Consider the following 20,699-nt stretch of genomic DNA (forward strand, 5'->3'; position numbering starts at 1 on the left):
GTCCCTGTTCCCCCGAGCACTACCAGGAGTGACTAGAAATAACGGTTACAAGCTGGCAGAAGGTACATTCAGATTATACATCAGAAGGTGCTACTTCACTGTCAGGGCGGCTAGGATCTGGAACCAACTTCCAAGCGAAGTGGTGCTGGCTCCTACCCTAGGGGTCTTTAAGACAAGGCTAGACAAACACCTTGCTGGGGTTGTTTGACCCCAGTACTCTTCCCTGCCATGGCAGGGGGTCGGGCTTGATGATCTGCTCAGTTCCCTTCTGACCCTACTAACTATGAAACTATAAGAATAGGCAGGTGCGTTTCATGGAGTGTATACTGAAGGTTAGGCTCTGCAGGCCAATAAGACCATCTCTACAAACGTACGTGAGGCCTCAAGAGTTGGGGAAGTGGTCTGAAGAACATCTGGAATCCATCAAGGCAGGGTGTAAGGGCGAGGTAGAGGGGAGGTGGAGCCTCGCAGAAAATCACCGGACAGTCGTCCTGTAGTAGAGAGACCCCTGGTGTTCGGTCACCCACCACCGGAATAAGATCTGGTAGTTGTGGCAGGCGAGACTGGGGAAAGACTACACCGGAGGGAGACACCCACTCAGCAGAACATCTGGAAATGAGCAATGGCCCATCACCAGACAAAGTATTTAGGATTCCTAGTGGGACAAGGAACCATCAGACCACTAGCTGATAAAGTGGAGGCCATTCATAAGTTCCAAGCCCCACAAACACCGAGGCAACTCTGGTCTTTTCTGGGCCTAGTTAATTACTACCGCCATTTTGTGCCCCATTTCTCGGAATTAGCAGCCCCACTGAGGCCTCTCTTAATGTCTCAGTGGTTTTTTGTTGTTGTTTGTATTTTATGTTTCCCACTAGTGGAGGGGTTGTGGTGCAGGGTGTGTGGAGCCCGAGTGTTGTTTAAACCTAAAGGTAGTTTACAGCCCCTGGGAAGTATAGGCAGCTGTGAAGCGTGGAGTGTATATTGAGGGTTAGGCCCTGCAGGCCGATAAGACTGTCTCTGCAAATGTATGTGGGGCCTCAACAGTTGGGGAACTGGCCTGAAGGACATCTGGAATCCGTCAAGGCAGGGTGTAAGGGTGAGGTAGAGGGGAGGTGGAGCCTTGCAGAAGATCACAAGACAGTTGTCCTATAGTCGAGAGCCCCCCAGTGGTCAGACACCCACCACTTGAAAAAGATCCTAAGTCGTGGCAGGAAAGATTGAGGAAAGACTATACTGGAGGGAGACACCCACTTGGCTGGACATCCGGGACAGACAGACAAACACCACCAAACATCTAGACCCGAGCAGCACGTGACCAGATGTTCGAGGCCAGATGGGCACAATGTGCTTAGTCAATACAGGAAACAAAAATGGCCAGGTACAGACATGACACTCTTAACAGTATAAGTGATCAGAAACAAGTCTATACCCATAACAGAACAGAAGGTCAGCATACATAGACGGGTTTAAAAATGGCAGAACCTGGTCTAAGATTTGCCCTCACCTCCTCTCCCCCCACTGAAGGTTGAATGTATGTTCTGCTCACTACTGATGCCACTTACAGAAAACCATGTACAGTAAGAGCTGTGTTATCTGGCACCTTACAAACTGGCATGCTATTAACTGGCATGCCGGCTTGTAAGGTAAAAGCAAAACTGGAATTGCCCACCACAGAACTTTTGGTTTCACCGAGCCCCCATGGCCTGGGGCATAGCAGCCTGTGCGGGGCCTGCTTTCTTGTCCCTTGGCACCCATGGGGCCCGACAGAGGGACGGTGATGTGGCGGGAGGTGCCCCAGATGTGGCAGGAGAGGCGACGACTCAAAAAGGAAAGACGCCTGTTCAGGCCTCTCAGTTAAGCAGCATATTCTGTTATCCAGCACCCCGCCCCCCGCTCCACATTCCCCATGGGTGCCAGATAACAAAGCTTTTGCTGTAACTTAGATTGATTCTGCCTTGGGTTTTTAGAATGTCTGTACCTCCCCACAAAGTCTAAGTTATTTTTTAGTTCAGGATTCCCAGTGTTTTGTCATTTTTTGTACTTTCGAATTTAAATTCCTTGGGGCGTGCTTTGTCTTCAATTACCGATATTTAACAGAATGTAAATATTTGTAAATCAAATATTGCTATTTGTAAATGTAAATACCACTATTTAAAAATAAATAGTCTGCAGTATTTTTAATGCTGTGCATTACCATTACTTTCAACTACCCATTTTCTCTTCTCTCAAGGTTGAATTTGTTCTGAAAATGACGAAGTTGCAAGGTTTTCATTATCTACCTTATTACCATAGTCTAGATGAAAATACTACCCCATCTTCTGCCAGCATTCATCCCAGTATAAGGGAGAAGTGGATGTACCATGCTACCAGATAAGAATCTGAGCTTTTTACACCAACTTTGCACTGTTGTAAGTAATGATACAAGGTACTGGACAGCAGTGAATCAAGCTTTAAGGGTGTTACACAGATCTAAGGAGAGCTACTATGAAGACACACCTGTGCATTTGCTCCTGTTGCATGGGTACACCATGATGGAAAAATATTGCAGAACCACAATTAGAATGAAGATGGAAGTGCCCTAGGCATGTACCAAAAAGTAGATACATGACATTTTTTCAAACCGTGTTGCATAAGGAATGCAAGTATGTGGGGCATGTTTTCAAAGCTAATGCAATGGTGACATTTTCTTTTGAAAACGAAAGACCACTTAGACTCTTAGCAATTTATTTGGATTCCTTTGCTATCTGTCATAGGAAATAAATGAAATGACACAAATCTTTTTTTTTTAGAAGTGGATAAATCGGACAAATGTTTTCCATAAAAATGGTGACATTTTTAAACAATTTCCACAATTCATGCTGGTCTTTCTTTGACATTTTCTTCTCAAGAATCCTATTCTGGAGGACTTCAGGGAAAGCACATTTCAAAGTGTCTTGCACAAACATTAAAAAAAAGCAAATATTAATTTTCACTGCCAAAAGGGCTTAAAGAACTTATCCAATAAAGGAATAGTATCATACAGCATGTGGAGTACATGACCAATCATAAAAATCAGCTGGGAACTGATCCTACAAAGATTTATGATGATGCAAATGGTTAAGCATTCAGGAAAGTCTCCATGGGGATAATTATGAGGAATAGAGTTAAGTATGCAAAAAAGTCTTTGCAGGATCAGGGCCTGACTCAGTTCAGGTCCTGAATATTGAACTATTTGCTAGCAGGCCAGAGAGGTACAACATTTTGCAGACATTGCACTGAATATTTTTGAATAATGAATATGCTAGAAAAAGAATCAAGATAATATGAATATTTCACAAGGAAAACAATAAGCTAAAAACACTGATTAAATGATTTGAGACTATTAATTTATTCAAATCTACCTTTACAGAAGGTGCTTGTGTGTTTTTTAACCCTTGGCCTTTCTACAACTATATTCAATCTCTCTACTACTCCTTCCTTCCTCTTCAAAAAGGTAAGCCTACCCGCATATCTTTATCCCCTTCTAATAGCTTGATACTCCCAATACTGTATTTTGAAACAACTTGTGCACTCTGTGTTTCATCATTATTATGAAGATGTTAGGTTCCTGTAAGACTAAAAGAAATGAAGATGATTTTTTCTCCATACAAAATGGGTGAGATCTGTATTTTGCTCAAATGCAGTTCTGCCTTTCGGGAAACATATTTAGGAGTTACCTTTGCTTTGTGCAGTGCTTTTTCTGCAGTGACAGCAGGCAGTGGTTTAGTGGAAATTTTATAATCTAGCATTACAGTACATTATGTACAATACAATGGGGCTTTGCAGAGCCGCATCTCTTAAGAAGCAGAGGATATATGTAGTTTGCTCACTGCAGGTTGTAGCAACTTTCTTTTGATGGCTGTCTTTCATGAGTCTTCACCATCAGGCAAACATTCTCTTTAACAAGTTAAAAAAAAGGTTCAGGAAAAGTAATAAACGAAACACATTTTTACATATGATAACCTTTTCACCTATGAAATACTCATGTTCTTATTGCTTTTCACTCATTCCTTATGTTATATATATAATTCTGTGTGAAATGCTACAAGAACATAAGAAGCTTTTTAGTTATATTTTACTTCATATTTTTCTTTCTAACATGCCTTATTTTATTTTTACTCTCATTTGAGCAAAAACAATTGTAAAAGGTAAGCTTTTTCATCACACTATTATTAGTAAAGTTATCTTCCTGTTTTTATTTCATTTTCATCCATTAAGCAAATAAAAGGTAAAGCACATAATCTAATTTTGTTAATGGAGCTTAATGCAATTCTAGGACTATAAATACATAAATAAACATGACAAAAATATAATAAGGTTACTACAAAGTACATTTCAGAAAACAGTTAAAAGTGCAAAAAGTCCGTAAAATAAAGCACAAGGATAAGCAACCAGAAGCTGCTGTCTTTCCATGGCCAATGCAGATGTAAAAATTTTGGAAGCTGAAAGACTGCACCATCCAATAATAATCAGAGCTAGCAATGTTCCTAGTATCCCCCTACCAAGGAAAAAAAAAAAAGAAAAAATTAGTCCACTGGTTATTATGTATTGAAGGAAATCTTATCAAACCCTTGCTCATGTTTAGTCTGCTGTTATTAAGGCTGTTGTCACTGGTAAAAGTGAGGAATGACTTATGTAATGAAAGTCAAGGGCAAGTTACAAATTAAAATACAACATCAAGCAAAAAGCTATTTCTTCATTTTGGATGAAAATAGCAACTGCATCAAATGTATTACGTGGAAGACCAGAAAGCTTCAAGCTAATTTGTTTGGGGCTGCGAGAAAAACAATACTGTGAGCTTTTTAATTCCAAAAGTGAGCAGAAGTCCCCTAGCAGCCAAAATAAACATGCATGAGATGCTGTGATTTAAACGATACTACAGATTTGCTGTTTTCACTGGGGCAGCCTGATGGCCTAGAGGCAGTGCATTTTGTTTTGTATGGCAGGAACAGGAACATACTTGGACCTTGGGGGAGACAGAGCCTTGTATCACTCAGGAATTACATCTCTGCTGGACACACACGAGGGTGTTGACAGGCTCTAGGGTGAGACCCACTGTGATGAATGACCTTTTCAAAGGATGTACTTTGGGAGAAAGTAACAGGGAAAAAAAATCACTAAAGCCCACATCCTACAAAGGCTTTTCTCCTTAATCCTAGGGTCTTTCTCTGGACTGAAAAAAAAAGGGAAGAGATAAAATCTATCCTACCCCTTGGATGACTAAATTGTCTTAGGACCAGTTTTTGCCAGCGCTACAGGGCAAAGTGGCTACATAGCACCCGAGAATCTGATGCAATGGTCCTGTGAGCCAGAGTCCGCTGAAAGACTTGCACTGAATCCAAACCATATATGAACAAGGTATTGCAAATAAATAATATTTCACACATACTCTATTTGCATTTTGCATTTGCAGTCTGCTTCTGTAAAATGTATGAGTTCATTCACATAATCTGTTGTCGAAGTACATAATAAGATGGCTGTGTTACAACTTTCCCTATGTCAATCTCAAGGACTTTCAGGATAAATGGAGCTCTGCCACTTACTGAATGGCTGTGTTAACTCCATTCTTCAAAAGTATCAGCGGAATAAAACCAAACATAAAAAGTACATCAGACATATTTATTTATCCTCATCTATCACAAATAATCTTGACTAAATTAGTTTGCTAACTAAACTGGCATAATGAAACCTATTTATTAAATGTATTTATTTTTGTTAGTGTAATCAAGTAAGTTCACACTTTATTTCTTGGAAATGTAGTTCCAAATCCCATAAGGTACTCAGCACCTTCAGTTCCTGAGCGCTGCAACAAAATTTAAGGACACTCAGTGCCTCATTTGGTTTAACCCATAAAAAAAGAAGCCAAGCATGATAGTATATCCTCAGTCTAAATGCTACTTTAACTCTTCACCTTGATTTTCCACATTCAGAATTATCTAGCTTCCTGGATCCTGCTTTGGACTGAGAAGCAAGGAAGGTGGCATAGCCAGCTGGAAATTCATGGTTTGTATAGAGAAAAAAGATGTAGCAGGAGCATATTATACAATGGCAACTCCCAGCTAATGTAACTTTTCAGGGGACCGTTATAAGGTGTGGTTGATGTGTCTTGTAGTGAGGGCCAAATTTTGGCACCAGGACTGATAATGAATGAAATAGCAAGATAGCATTAAGTCATCCTTCACCTGAAGAGTCAAGAGATGCTTCAGTGCAGACAGAAAGGTGCAATGAAAGTGCCATGTATATGATTCCCTGAACGACTAGACAAATGAGAGCATCTTTACACATGTTCTGGGGTGGGGAAGGAAGTCGGGGGAGCACTCTCTGGAGACACTAATTAAAGCATCTTAGGTATTCAGCTTCCTACACTTCAAAATAGCAGCAGGGACACCAATAATGCTTGTTCAATGAGCTTCAGTTAAAGCATTCCCGCCATCATTATGAACCATGGGGATGCTGAATACATGACACTGAAGCTGCTGGAGCATGCTAATTAGCATGCTCCAGCAGACTTGATTAGCCCACGTTGGAACAGGTTCATAGATGTTTAGGGTGGGAAGGGACCTGAGTACACCATCGAGTTTGACCCCCTGCCCTGGGCAGGAAAGTGCACTGGGGCCAGGTGACTCTAGCCTGTTGCTTGTCCAGTCTCCTCTTAAAGACCCTCAAGACAGGGGAGAGCACCACCTGCCTTGGAAACCCATTCCAGAGTCTAGTCACCCTTACTGCAAAGAAGTTCTTCCTGATGCCTAACTTAAATCTGCCCTCTGTCAGTTTGTGGCCATTGTTTCCAGTAACTCCAGGGGATGCCCTGGTAAACAGAGCGTCTCCTATTCCTTGCCATCCCCCTGTGATGAATTTGTAGACAGCCACTAGATCCCCTCTCAGCCTTCTCTTGTGGAGGCTGAAGAGATCCAGGTCCCTCAATCTCTCCTCATAGGACTTTACCTGCAGCCCCCTAACCATTCAAGTAGCCCTCCTCTAGATCCTCTCAAGGTTTTCTACATCCTTCTTGAAGTGCGGCACCCAAAACTGAATGCAGTACTCCAGCTGTGGCTTTACCAATGCCGTACAGAGATGTATAACAGCTGGCTGCAGCTGCTAATTAGCACACTCCAGCAGCCTGAGCAGCCCACGTCAGGCATGTGGATATGTACCGTGAGAGCCTACTGAAGCATTTGAGTGCTGGGGTGCTCAGCTTGAATGTGGCGGTCTACATAGGAACACTGAAGGCTGGGTGACAGCTGGGGGAACTAGTAACAGATTTGTAGTCTGGATCTGTGGCCAGCCTGGATTTACCAATTTAGAGCCCAAAGGTAAAGGATCTTGCAGGCCAAGTCCACTGTTCATTCACACAGCCCATAGGCATGCTCACAACAATATCTTTGCATCAACTGCTTCAATCTAAGATTTAGGATTCCAGTCCACTGCCCTATGTTCATTTCCCTTCTTGTGCATCCCAAGTAAAAGAGGTGACCTTCTTGTTCTGGGATTTGCGGGTTTCCTGAAAGAAAAAGATAAGTCTTCAGACTGTTCTTCCAAGTCCATTCTGACCAGAAACTAATTCCCTTAGAATAATTGTCTAATCAGCTTGTCACAAAGCATAATACCCTCAGAGACTGGCATAACCAGAGCTTTGGAAAATACGGTTTTGTTTCACAAAACATTGGCATCCAAATAGTGGCCAATCCTTTTGTACCATCTTGTTTCCTTCTTTAAATACTTCATCACCAACAATTAAAATGACGTGGCTGTTTTTCCCAAAAATCAAAATGTGGAAAAGAGGTATATTTTTCACATGTTTATGACAACAGCTTTCTTTGCTAAGAGCATGGGCTTGATTTTAGTTAGAAGACAATCTGTTTGTGTTACATGTTTTTGGACATCACTTTTAGTACCCCAAGAGGAGGGAAGAAGGGAGAGCACTGGCTCCCTGATAATCCAAGGGGGAAAACTCTATGTAGGGAGATCCTGCACAGGAAAATTCCCCACCTTTCCACCAGGGGAGGAGCATTCTTCTTCTGTAGTGGGAACCTTCCCAGAGTCCCAGGAAGGTTGCCTCCTGGGGAGAAAGCTCCCCACATGCCTGCGCTTTTCCCAGTGCACCTGGAGTGTGGGTATGTGGTTGGGGGGAAGCATGCACCTACAGAACAGTCCTCTGCCCCCCATAGACCTATTCCCATTCCTCCATGTGAGAGGTAGGGGACAGCTGTGCAGCAGCTGCAAGTCTCCCCAGGTTTGGAAAGGCTTGCTGCTGCTGGAGAATGGTCCCCTGCCCCTTCGTGCTGCTCTTTTCCATCTGAAGGAGTGCATCGAGTCAGGGCTCTTCTCCTGACATGGAAACCAGGAGGCTTCCTGCCCAATCCACTGTTTGACAGGATGATGGGGGGGAAGGGGGGGCGCTTCTCCAGGGGTGTAAATCCTCCTTGAGCTGTCTGTGGCAACTGCTGCTTTTCGGCAACTGGCAACTGCCAATTGACAGACTGCTCTCTTTCTATCCAGGGTATCAATTAATAGGCTTCCCCAAGGGAGAGGGTGGCCCAGGCAGCAGCACTCTAGTGCCTGTTGGCTAAAGAGCTGGCTTGTGGAGCTCTTCGCCAGGGGCCTATATCATAGGTAACCTCCAGCTCTCAGGCTACTTTTCAACCAGTTTCCAAGAAATTCTTACTAGTAGAAATGAGCTGCTGTCCATGGCCTTAGTATGTATAGTAGTTCCCATGCTAAGTAAAGCAGCACCAGATTAAATCAGTATCAGGAGAGTTCTTTGAGAAATTTATTTCAGATAACATCAGCAAGGTTTTAAGAGTTACTCTACAAAGTATTTATGGGCTTTTAAAAATGTGAACTTGCAGTTGTTTTACAGCATATTACAAATGTACTGTATTCACATAGGGACTGTCTGATACAAACAATAGTGCCCTGATCAAATGTAACAGCTGCTTTGGAGCTAAACCCATCTGTCCTGTAACTGCATATGTGCACCTTTTATAAATGTGTATTAAATAGGGTAACCAAGTAAATACACATGTTGTAGAAACAACAGAGAGTGAGTGGCTCCTTCAGTGCTTTTATTGGCTGTCATGTCAGAGAGAGCTTAGAAACACTTTAATACATGGATCATTGCCAGGCTAGACCATAATAGCTCCATGGAAACGTGAAGCAAGTGGACTGATTCAGTGTGCTAAAATCCTTATGCCAGCAAAAGATGCTGAAAAACAGTATTTATACACAACTACTGCTCTTCTAAATAAAATAAGTAGGGGCAGCCATTCAATTTCCAGCTGCATTCTACTCACTATGCAAGGCACATCCCACACCTTATGGACTAGTAGCTCACAAAAATATTAGTTAAAATTCTCTCCTTCAGATTTCTGAAGCAGGGATTGTTATCTATTACATGCACTGCAATGCTGCCCCAGGGCTATAATCAGGTGCTAGGTCTCCTTCTACTTGGCAGAGTACAAATGTGGAGAAAGACAGAGTCTGTACCTCAAAGAGCTCACAGTTTAAGAGGAAGGAAGGAAAAAAACTGAATATACAGATGTTTTCTATACATACATACTTAGCTACATGCACACACAAACTTCTATATAAATATTTAGTTACATTTACTATTTCAAATTACATTTTAGATCTGAAATTACAGTTTCTTATTTAGAGTAATTAATGTATTTGGGATTGTCAGCATTTCCCTGCCACCACCTTGCCTACTGTCCCTTAGTCTAGTAATGAAGAGTTGACTGATTTCTTGTAGATGTTACAACAGAACTTGAGAAGGAACAGGAATTAAGAGAGTTGTTACTGAAGGAAGATGTAATGACACAACCATTTATACAAATCCATTTAAAATACGAAACCAGGATTCAAACCACTACTGGGTCTGGATTTACACAACAGCAAACAGAAAAAGGGGGTTCTCTGAAATCAAAGCCACTCTCAGTTGTGACTGACTGTCAAAAAGAGGGGTCCCCACACACTGGATTCAAATTTACCAAGCTTTGGGGTCACATATCTAAACCCCTCTGGGCAATTCTAGAACCCAAATCACCTCTGTCTTCGTTTTGTCTATCTCTACATAGAAACACCAATCTTCCTTTTTTTGTTCATTCCAGTATGGATATTTTTCTTTACATTTTTGAAGGCAAAAAGTCACCCCAAATCTTAAATGGAAATGCTTCATATAATACTGCACTTCTTAATTACTGTAATCCTTCTGGATTCTGTCATATATGCTGATACTTACTGTAGTGAGAAGAAGATTGCACAGCTGGACAGAATTACCATGGGTAGCAGGCAGTAGCCCAATACACTTACAACACAGCCATATGAGACTCCTGCTATGCTCATCAGGTTCAATAAAGCATGTATTCCTTGGCATCCGATAGCACTCATACCAAACACATAGCCAAAGTGAGCTTTTCCTGCCTGAAATAAATATGAGTCAGTACCAAACAACATCATCATACTACTAATTACGAAACACTAGGAGAAAACAGAATAAGGACTAGGCCTGGTCCACTTTTGGCTTACACAGTTTGACATTTACAGGCCAGGTACAGACATTTACTAGTATAAGTGATTGGAAAATAGTCTATACCCATAACAGAAGTTTGGCACACAAGACTAGCCTATGCCTGTAATGTAACAGAAGTTCAGCACATGTAGACTAGTTTAAAAATGGCAGAACCTCAGTCTAAGATCTGCTTCCCCCCCAAGAGCAAATATGTGTTCTGTTCACTACCAATCTAAACTATGCCACTTAAAGAAAACTGCATAACTTAGATCAATTCTGCCTCAGGCTTTTTGAATGTCTGTACCTACCCAAAGTCTACTGACTTTAATTATTCCAGTTTAAGTGCAATCAGAATCCAAGCCAGTATTTTACAAGATTTTATTTCAGATCAAAATATCCCAAAAGAAAAAGTGTCATAATTGTTTTAAATTCACAGGGATATAGAGCCTGATTCTGCATTGCCTTCTATTAGTCAGACTCCAAGAGACGGGGATTATTTAGGTGACCTCACTAGCACTAGTGAGATAAAATTAAAGACCTGAAAATTTGGACTGAATATCAGAAAAATAGACAAATAGAGTGAGGCTGTAGAAAACTCTGCCAAGAAAATAAGTGGAAGCTCCATTACTTGAGACATTTCATGTTAGATTGGACACTGGGAATGAAGAAATGCTTTTTGTAGTTATATAGATATCTATTTTGTAAACTAGAAAAGCCATGATCTTAGTAGAGAGAAATACTTGTATTTACTTTTCATACTGAACCATGGACCCCAGCCAGACATTTCTAGTATATATTTTTGTTACTAAGCCCAAATACTAACTAAGCTCATCAAAAGTAAGTGAACCTTTTGTGAACTTTTAGGCTCAGTACAGACATTCAAAAAGCCGGAGGTGAAATTGATCTAAGTTACACAGTTTTCTGTAAGCAGTCGAGTTTATATTGGTAGCAAACAAATTCACCCTTTGGTGGGGAGAGGAGGAAGAACAGAAGGGGGATAGGGCAAATCTTAGACTGGGGTTTGGCATTTTTGAACAAGTCTGTGTGTGCTGAATTTCTGTTCTGTTATGGGTATGGACCAGTTTCCGATCACTTATACCAGTAAAAGTGTTATGTGAACCTGGCCATATTGATTGTCATAGTGAATTCCTTCCTCATGTGTAAGTCAAAAGGTGCCCCTGAATCTAAACTCAGCATGTGTGCTGCTGCCGCATCACTGTGGTCGGCTTCATGTAACATGTTAATTTCTACATTAACCTTTCTAGTAACTGTCAGTTCATGTTCTTTTTTTTTTTTTTTTGCTCCACTTAAAGAGTGATTTTCCTTCCCCTTTTTTAGACTTTTTCTTTTGTCTGAATTTAATGCTTGTGAAAGGTACCAGCCTGACAGCTCTGGAGACTGATGTCTTCTAATTTATCCACAAAGCAAGTACAATACAGGCAGCAGTGGCAATAGCACAGATTTCCTCACATTGCTCCAGCCCCAATTTAGAGAAATCACCTCTAGACATAAGAGGGTTTGTTCATTTCCCATTGAATCTGTGGTCTCTCTTAAGCTACTAGGAAGTGAACTACTGAATACCAACTGTGAGGATAATACTGTGGTTTTGACACCCACACATTTGAAAGGAAATATAGCTCAAAGATGAAGACTGTAGTCAAACTTCTACAAAAAAGAGAGAAGCTCATCAAGGCAGAGCTTCTTCAGGGGCTGGCTGAAGACAGTGAAAAAACTCCTGTAGAAATAAATGCCACCAAACCTCACCTGCTTCCTTGTCATTGTAAGGTGAATTTCGTTGCTGTTATCTTCTTTCATTATAATAAATACATGATGTTATAGGGGTGTGTGTGTGTGTATACATACACATTATAATGTGTGTATAATAATACATTATACATAATACATACATTATAATACATACATTATAATAAATACATGTTGCTATAGTGATGTGTGTGTATACACACACACACAGTAAAATAAAATAAAAAAACCATACCATTTTATATGCCCTTCCTCCATGAGGAGAACAGTCAGAGATGGATGCATCTGATCAGACTCTAGAGTTACTTACAGTAAGTTTAATTAGAAATTCAGAATAGAAATGATTAGGCAAGTACTGTTTCACCTATGGATATTAAGGAACAGAATCTGTCTATATACAGGGCTTATACAGTCCTCATTTCAAGGTGTCTGAGCATTTCACAATCTTTAATTCATTTAACCTCACAACACTCTTCCCAGGTAGTGCTAGTGCCTCAGAAGATTGAGGCGATAGAACATAGCTAAATGTCTTGCCCTTGATCACACAAGAAGTTTGAGTTGGAAAAGGTTACTGAAACCAGGTTTTTCAAGTCTCAGTCTAGCATTCAAACCAATACTCATCTCAGTTTGTGTCTTTTAAACCAGTGCAACCTCACTGAACTTAATGAGTTAACTTGGAGGTAATTGACACCTTACGGCTTTAAATTTCTAAAAAAAAATATCTGCTTGGCAACATGAGAAGTCATATTTCTTAGGCACAAACTCCCCCGCTGGCATTCAAAATACTGGGAACCTCTAAAGAATTAATGAAAGCTGCTTCATTAAAGAAAATTAACGAGAACTAGCAACATTGAGGGAAAATGCTACTACATCAGACTACTAACTACAGTCACAGTCATTAGAGAGTTTTAATAGATTTAACATTTTCAATTGCTGGGGCAGTATTTCCTTTAGAACAACTAACAGATGTTGTATCCTAAATAGACACAACAACCACCAGCAGCTAATATTTTACATTGTTTGTTTCAGAACATTTAATTAATTGACGGAGCTCTACTTAGCAGCTTAATCTAAGATTAACAAATTATGGAGGCAGCAACAAAGGAAAAGAGCATAGCAGCTCAACGAAAATTTGGTGTACTGTTTGATATGCATGGAATTTATGCTAGGTGCAGTTGAATGGGGAAAAAGGAGGTTGTAAATTAACACAATATTCCCAATGTCTTTTTCACCTGCTCCATGTAACCCTATTGATTTCCAATCTATGGTGATATATGCAAGATCAGAGTGGGCCCTCATTTTGGCAGAATTGGAATGGATGTGTACTAAAGTGATAGCACTAAGTATTCTTGCAGAAATAAAAAAATTGAAGTAAAGTATCAGTTCTGACCCTGGCCCAAACCCAGGACAAGGATCCAGAGCCAGAACTGCTGCTGCCACTGTTGCTGCTACCGCTGCTGCCTGGCTATGGCTGAAGTCAGAGCCACAATGTGCTCTGTGCCTGAGGCCAAATGCAGAGCTGCTGCAGCGAATAGGTGGCTTCAGGAGGGACAAGGGGCTGGGGGAACAGGCACAGGGGGCACAAGTGCTAGGGAGGCAGGTGGCAGTGGGCAGGCATCAAGGAGGGCAAGTGGCAGGGGGACAGGTGGCTGCAGGGTAGACGTCGGGGGCACAGGAACTCAGGGGCAGGGGGCAGGCCTCTGGTCCCTGATTTCCCCACTGTAGTGGTGTTAGGGATGAATTTAAGATAACCCTCCAATAATTAGATTCTATATGTGGAAAACTGTAACAAATTTATAATTTTCCATGCATAGGATGCAATTAAGGTGGGGGGGGGAAGGAGAGGGGAGAGGGGTTGTCTTAAATTTGAAGTCATCTTGTATTTGGGCAAAGACGGTATTTTGTTTTTTCATTTACTCCAGTACAAAGTGTATGCAAATGCTACCAGTGATGTATGCTCATGGTGAAGTATGATTTGGTAACACCTACTTTGCATAGAAAACTAATTACAAAATATGCGGGACAGTAGACTCATGTCCCCAACCCTAATGCTGCTCTCTGCCCTCCATTAAAAACTAGTTTAATGGACTCTGTTATTATTGCATCTGCAATGCTGTTGCCCTAATAACATGAGAGGGGAATCAGGCCTTGCTCCCATGCTCCAAATCCTTACTGTTCTCTTCTTCCCTGTCTTATCGTGCTCCAAAATAACTGCTACCAATATTTCTGCATATTTCTGAAGTATTTCTGCATATTTTTCCATAGTAAAGAACTTGAAACAAAATGTAATTTATAATTCTTTTCTGAAAAAATGCCTTCAGCCAAATTGTATTACTAGTGCTATTAGAAGAGAATTATTCAATACCAAAGTATATCCTGGCTTTCATGGCTAAAAAGCTAGCCTGATATCAAATATCAGTGCAAAACTCTTTGGAGTTGCTTGGTTAAGATGGCACTTAAAGTCCTGTATTCCAATTGGTAAAAAAAGTTATATTAGCGACCTAACACGACCACATGGGTTTTAATTGTTTTTATTCATTGAGTCATTAGGCATGATTTACCATTGCATTGCTGAAATTTATGGACATAGTGGACTTGTGCAAGCCTAAAACAGCCTCTTTGACATTTCCCCTTATCTGCTCCTTTTCTAAATGCCCCCCAATTTTTTGAGTATACTAATATAAAGGTAATAACATGTCCCCCCCTTTTCTTGTTTCTCTGGAAAGCAGTGACCTTCTACCTGCCTCTCACTTCCCTTTTCTGGGGGTTTCCTTCTCTTACCCTCATTCTTCTACCTCCTTCTCTTCCAGATTTTCAGTTTATAGTTATTATAATAAAATAATTATATTATAAAATAACCCATTTTACACCTCTCCTCAGCTTTACTATTACAAAGCTATTTCCATAGGGAAAAACGTGGAAGTACAAAGAAAGAAGGGGGAAAGTGAAGAGAAAAGAGTTATATACATGCCTCTTTCTTTTGTTTAGGCAAAGAAAATTGAAAAAACAGCATTAGCAAAGTCAACAGAGAAGTATGGCAGTTTTAGGAAATTAAAGTATTTTAAAGATTTTTTTGGAATGGTTTAGATATAAAAAGTGTTAAGAATTCTTTCCCCTCCTGGCAATAATATCTATAGGTGTTATTTTGTGCTGGAATAATTTAGGCCTTTCCTGTACACATTCTGCAAGTACAGAACACGAACTGCATAAAAATCGCTCTGCCTCTCTTTATATATTATGTCTCTACAAAAAAGTGTGTGCCCTGTCCTTGTCTTTTTATGAGAGCAATACATTTTACCTGTGCAAGAACTAAAAACTGTATATTAAAAAAATTATAAATAAAATGTACAGCAGATATGTTCTTATATGCAATCTGAATGCAAGCTGAAGTAAACCATTTAATTTGTACCTGCACAGCATCTCCCCAAACTGAACCAGTGTTATTGTACAGGCATGAAAATGCTTAAAGCATTCATAACTTTGCCATACTGTACCAGTAGCAGTGTAGCACCAAGAGCCAAACAGAAAACTGTAGGCCCAGTCACATCTGTCTCATTCATAATGCTGCCATCTGCTGGTTTCATTGGGTTTAGGACAGTTAGTGTTTTTTGCCATATATGATCAAAATTGATCCCAAGTTCTGCAACAGAAAAATTCCATAATTGTTTATTATTTTAAAAGCCTTTTGTTTTTTTTACAGAAATCACTAGAGACCATGAACCCAAAGTAAGAAAATCAACCTCTTGTCTTCCTAGAGGGTTGAATGCAAGAAAATGTATTCTTTTTTGCAAGAAAGATTCCCTTACCTTTTCATGCATTATATTCAAGACGAATTCCTAATTCATAATTATGGTAATTAAATTATTAAATTAAATTGAATGCAATGGACAAAAAAAAACTATCAACACTATCCCCTTAATGTTTGGTTTTTCAGTTGAGAGAAAGACGTAAATACACATTATATACATTTCTAACCTTATTAAATGAGACTTTGAATAATGTGCTAATTAGCAATACCTGCAAAATTCAAGGAATACTGAGGACAGAGATGCACGCTTTAATTCTGGTAAATATGACACAAGATGTTCCTTAATGCTGAGTTGCTAGAGGCTTTTTTAAAAATGACACTTTGCCCATTGAGGAAAAGCAGTAACAACTTGTGCAGCATTTAAGGGACTTTTTACAAATATTCTTATGGAAGCTTTGTAATGGGCAAAATTTTACCCCGCTGAAGTCAATGACTGCAAAAAGATTGCAACTCCCAGGAGCAACATTCCTCCTGTAATGCTCCCACAAAGAGCAAAAACAGTTTTGGAATGAAGCTGCTAGCAGCAGGGAGGGCTCCATTCAGGAAGCAAACGTCCAATTTCTGCCCGCTGCCAGCTTATTTTTGGAGCCAACACAAAAACCAGATTATATAGTATACGGCTCTCTACATTGTTTTTAATTATACTGCAATTATACTATATATTTCCAATTAGATTTTAATTAGAAGTAGTCTGACCCAAAACCTCAGTTGGTAACAGCTCTAGAACTTTGTGGTCAGAACAGTTTTTATATTAATGTCAGTCTACAGTCCAGCCACCAGGTGAGCTGCATGTGGAGATGGAGATCTAACCTGCTATGTTCTATTTCCAGTAGGCACGAAGTGAGTCTGCTTTCATTGCAGTTAAAAGGAAATGTCCTACTGACTTCAGCAATGTTGTCTGGCTGAATGTAACTAGCATTTACTTTACTAATTATACTAAATCCATTACAAACAAGTCTCCAATTTTAAATTGGATATCTATTGTGGTGTTTTTAAATCATCAGTATGTTGGTTAACTAAAGAGTGGCCTGCTAATTGGTTACAAGTATCATGCTTGGAACATAGATTTTTTTACAATTAACTATGTCTTTTTGCAATTAAATGGACTACCACATGAAAGTATGCAGGTTATGAGACCTTTCTCAAGTTTTCTGTTTAAGTGAGCCCTCTTGAGTCTTTTTAACTAGTAAATGTATTACTAGATATGCAAGCAAGGTTATAGAAAGTGTTTATAGGTATTCTAAAATGATATGTTATTATGCAATATAAATATATTGAGAAAAACTGTTTAAAAGTCTGAATACAAAATTTATTGTTATGCTGTCATCTAGTGGTAATAAAGTATATGATATATGTGCCATAAAAACAAATTAATACTCTTATTTTTTATGCAAATTGTGGCACTTTCTTTTCAAATATAAATATGTACCCATGTTAAAAATACAAAATCAACAAATCAACAATATATTTTTCTGATTTGACAGTCTATGATTATTATTTCTTAAAATACATTGGTAGAGATTTTTATTGTTACTGTCAACTAGCAAGATGTTACATTCCATGTATAGAGTTTGTATATGTATACTTTGTAAGCATATGCAAAAAGAAATCTCATTTAATTCTAGGTATGCAAAAACAAGTGTAAATGAAGTGTGGTTTTGTTGTTTGGTTGTGTCCATTTGGAAAGTAGTATAGGGCTTAATGATGATGGGTGACTTCTAGTTTAAAGTACCTGTTAATATAGGCCATGGTATAAAGGTCTGTTCCTACAGACCAGATTACAGGACCTTGGTCACTAGTCTTTCTAGTCCTCTTAACTGGATCCTAAAACTCCCACTAACTAGGATTTGGAGCTTACAACAATGCAGGATCAGACTCCTGATATAGCTTCAGTCTTTGGGAAGGAGTAATGTCAGACAACTTGTTCTTTAGGGCATAGAACAATTGTGAGTCTTACAATTCTCTACTCAGTGACATGAGTTAGTGAAAAATATATACACCTAGAAACATGATATGTTAATATTGTTAATAGATTAACTTTTACCTTCTAACAAAGGCGGTTCTTCATCAAAACTGCCAGAAGAATTAGAATGTGATAAAAACTCTGGATTGTAGGTTGGCTGCAAAATCTGGCCTGTGTAATTTTGAGAAGATGGAATTATTTCTGGAGGAACAAATGCAGCAGGTTGAGGCAACTCATCTATTTGGTACCTATAACAATAAGCACAGTCATATACCTGGGTAAGACAGACAATTTATAATAAAGTAACTTCACAATAGCTAAGAGTTGTGCATTAACATGGTTACCAGATTGCCTAGACCCTGCTTCTATATGTTACTTAATTGTGTTGCAGCCCTTCATCATTAACTGTGCATTTCTAACAAGCCCAATGAATGAGGAAGGAGTCCTCAAGAAAACATAGTCTTTAGTATAATGGTTGCATCTGTATTTGCATTTATGTCACATTCAATTTATTGTGCAGTAAGTAACCGTGCAGCAAGCGGAACATAGGGCATCATTTACATGTGCAGGTGTGTGGTCTGATTTGGGACTAAAGTTAGTACCAAGTTAATCCAAACACACAGTATTACTGCACAGTAAGGCGTCAACACGTGCATTACTGCGCAATAACTAGTCAGGCATAAATTTGATACCTGCAGGATGTCCAACTCAGCATAAGTTGCCATAGTTACTGTGCAGTAAATGTGCATGTGTATACATGCCCACTGATTATAAAATATGCACACAATGGGGTATGTATGGTTGTGGGGACAATTACAATCTAAACATTTCTTAAATAATGAGTTTCACTCTGTAGCCTGACTTCTTATGCATTTAGTTTTCTAATGGAATAGCTCTACATATATCTGAATGTACAGTTGTATTGAATACAATGTAAAAGTTATTTCAACAAAATAGCAACATGCACAAATAAAAATCAGTTATAGTCACACAATGCCCGACCAATTTTCTAATTATAATTATATATTGTATTATAATTCTATAATGCCTGGAGAATCCACATAAGTTTGAATCCTCAGCCAGTCTAAGCACACTCAAGATTAACTCCAAAGACCTTAAGGAAAGGATTATTATCCCCATGACATATATGCAGAACAATATGCAGGGAAAATAAGTAACTAATTTAAGGCAAACTGGGAAGCATATAGCAGAACTGGAAGCTGACCGTAACTATTTCCAGTCCACTGCTTCAATCCTAAAATCCTTCTTATATAATGGGATTTTCTGCATGGAGATGGCCTTCTCTATATATCTTGGGCTGAGTGGAGGAATCATCCCTCCCTGTCTGCTGTGCTGTTTGTTATACATGGCTGAGGAAATGATTGGCTGAAGGCAGAAAGGAAGTACTTACTTTTGGCATGTGTATCATTCCCTTCAGAGATCACCAGAAATGTAATGTAATTTCTATTTGAGGAGTCCTTGAGTAGCTGGGGTGTCTGTCCCATAAGCAGGATGATTTCAGGGACCTCAGTAGATTCATATTGTCATAAGGGCCAAAGTGATGAAAATTACCAGTGAATTGAGTTGGTTTTCTCCAGAGCACTCTTATCTAAAAATGTTGGGAGTGGAGCTGTTACCTATTCCCTGAGTATAGGAGAGAATGGCAGAATTCAACTGCTATCCACAAATAATTTTTTTGGAAATTCCTTTATGGGAACCACTCAGTGCTTTCCTTCTCCTAATGCCACTTCCTCTAAAAAACTTAAGAGTCCCACGCATGTAAAAAATCTAAACAACACAAAACTTTTGTTCTCTGTCTCTAGTGCTACTTTATATTATTCTCTTCACATAAAACTTTAAATTCAATTGAACATATCTCTTTTCCAACAATTTAACATTGTAGTTTGTTAATCTATTGTTGAATTTAAAAAAATAAAAATCAGTATTTGCCTTCTATCTTTCTACTTACTTTCTGTTTCCATAAAGATTTTCATTGGCCTCAGAATGATTGTATTCTGGTTCTTGATTATCAATGGTATAGCTGGACTGGTAAAAGTCTGAATGAAATTGTTCAAAGTTTGACATTCTGGGGAAAATGATTTAGAATACTGATGAAATAATGCTAGACAAAGTAAACCATTATTTTTGAAAAATTATAACTCAAAAGAAAAAAAAAACTACAGAATTGCAGGCTTAAAAAGATTTCTTTTCTCTAAATGAGCTTATGCCAATTTGAAGGGACAGAAATAGACTCAATTAGTTTTTCTTTAGTATAACTATAAAATAATTTCTCATCTGTTATCATATATGTTATAGATGCTATCTTTTTAAAACAAAGACTAAAAACCTACTCTTAAGCCTTACCTGACTTCTTGACACAACTATTAGTCATTCTTGAAATATATTCCCAGTAAATTCTTGTTGAGAAAAAATTATATCCCATTTTAAAATAAAGCTATGGCCAAATTCAAGTGAGTGAAACTACTTAGTGAAGCTATATCCTCTGCAGAAAAGGACCTGGGGGTTACAGTGGACATTAAGCTGAATACAAGCCAACAGTGGGCATATCTACATGATATGCTTTGAGCTCAGTAGACCAATTCTACTGTACATTAGTGTGGCAGGTAAAACTTGTG

The 20,699-nt window shown here is 39.1% G+C and overlaps 1 protein-coding gene across 1 annotated transcript; it reads right to left on the minus strand.

The window, feature by feature from the left end:
* Positions 1-4,187: 4,187 nt before the first annotated feature.
* Positions 4,188-20,446, minus strand: YIPF7 (Yip1 domain family member 7). The gene is made up of 5 exons (XM_019553479.1): positions 20,033-20,446; positions 18,145-18,311; positions 15,787-15,932; positions 10,259-10,440; positions 4,188-4,516 (listed from the first exon to the last, which is right to left on the minus strand). The coding sequence occupies exons 1-5, from the start codon at positions 20,146-20,148 to the stop codon at positions 4,354-4,356; spliced, it is 774 nt and encodes a 257-aa protein (XP_019409024.1). The 5' UTR covers positions 20,149-20,446; the 3' UTR covers positions 4,188-4,353.
* Positions 20,447-20,699: the final 253 nt, after the last annotated feature.

The sequence above is a fragment of the Crocodylus porosus genome, unplaced genomic scaffold, assembly GCF_001723895.1.
Source record: "Crocodylus porosus isolate Cpor-Errol unplaced genomic scaffold, CroPor_comp1, whole genome shotgun sequence".
Taxonomy (NCBI): Eukaryota; Metazoa; Chordata; order Crocodylia; family Crocodylidae; genus Crocodylus; species Crocodylus porosus.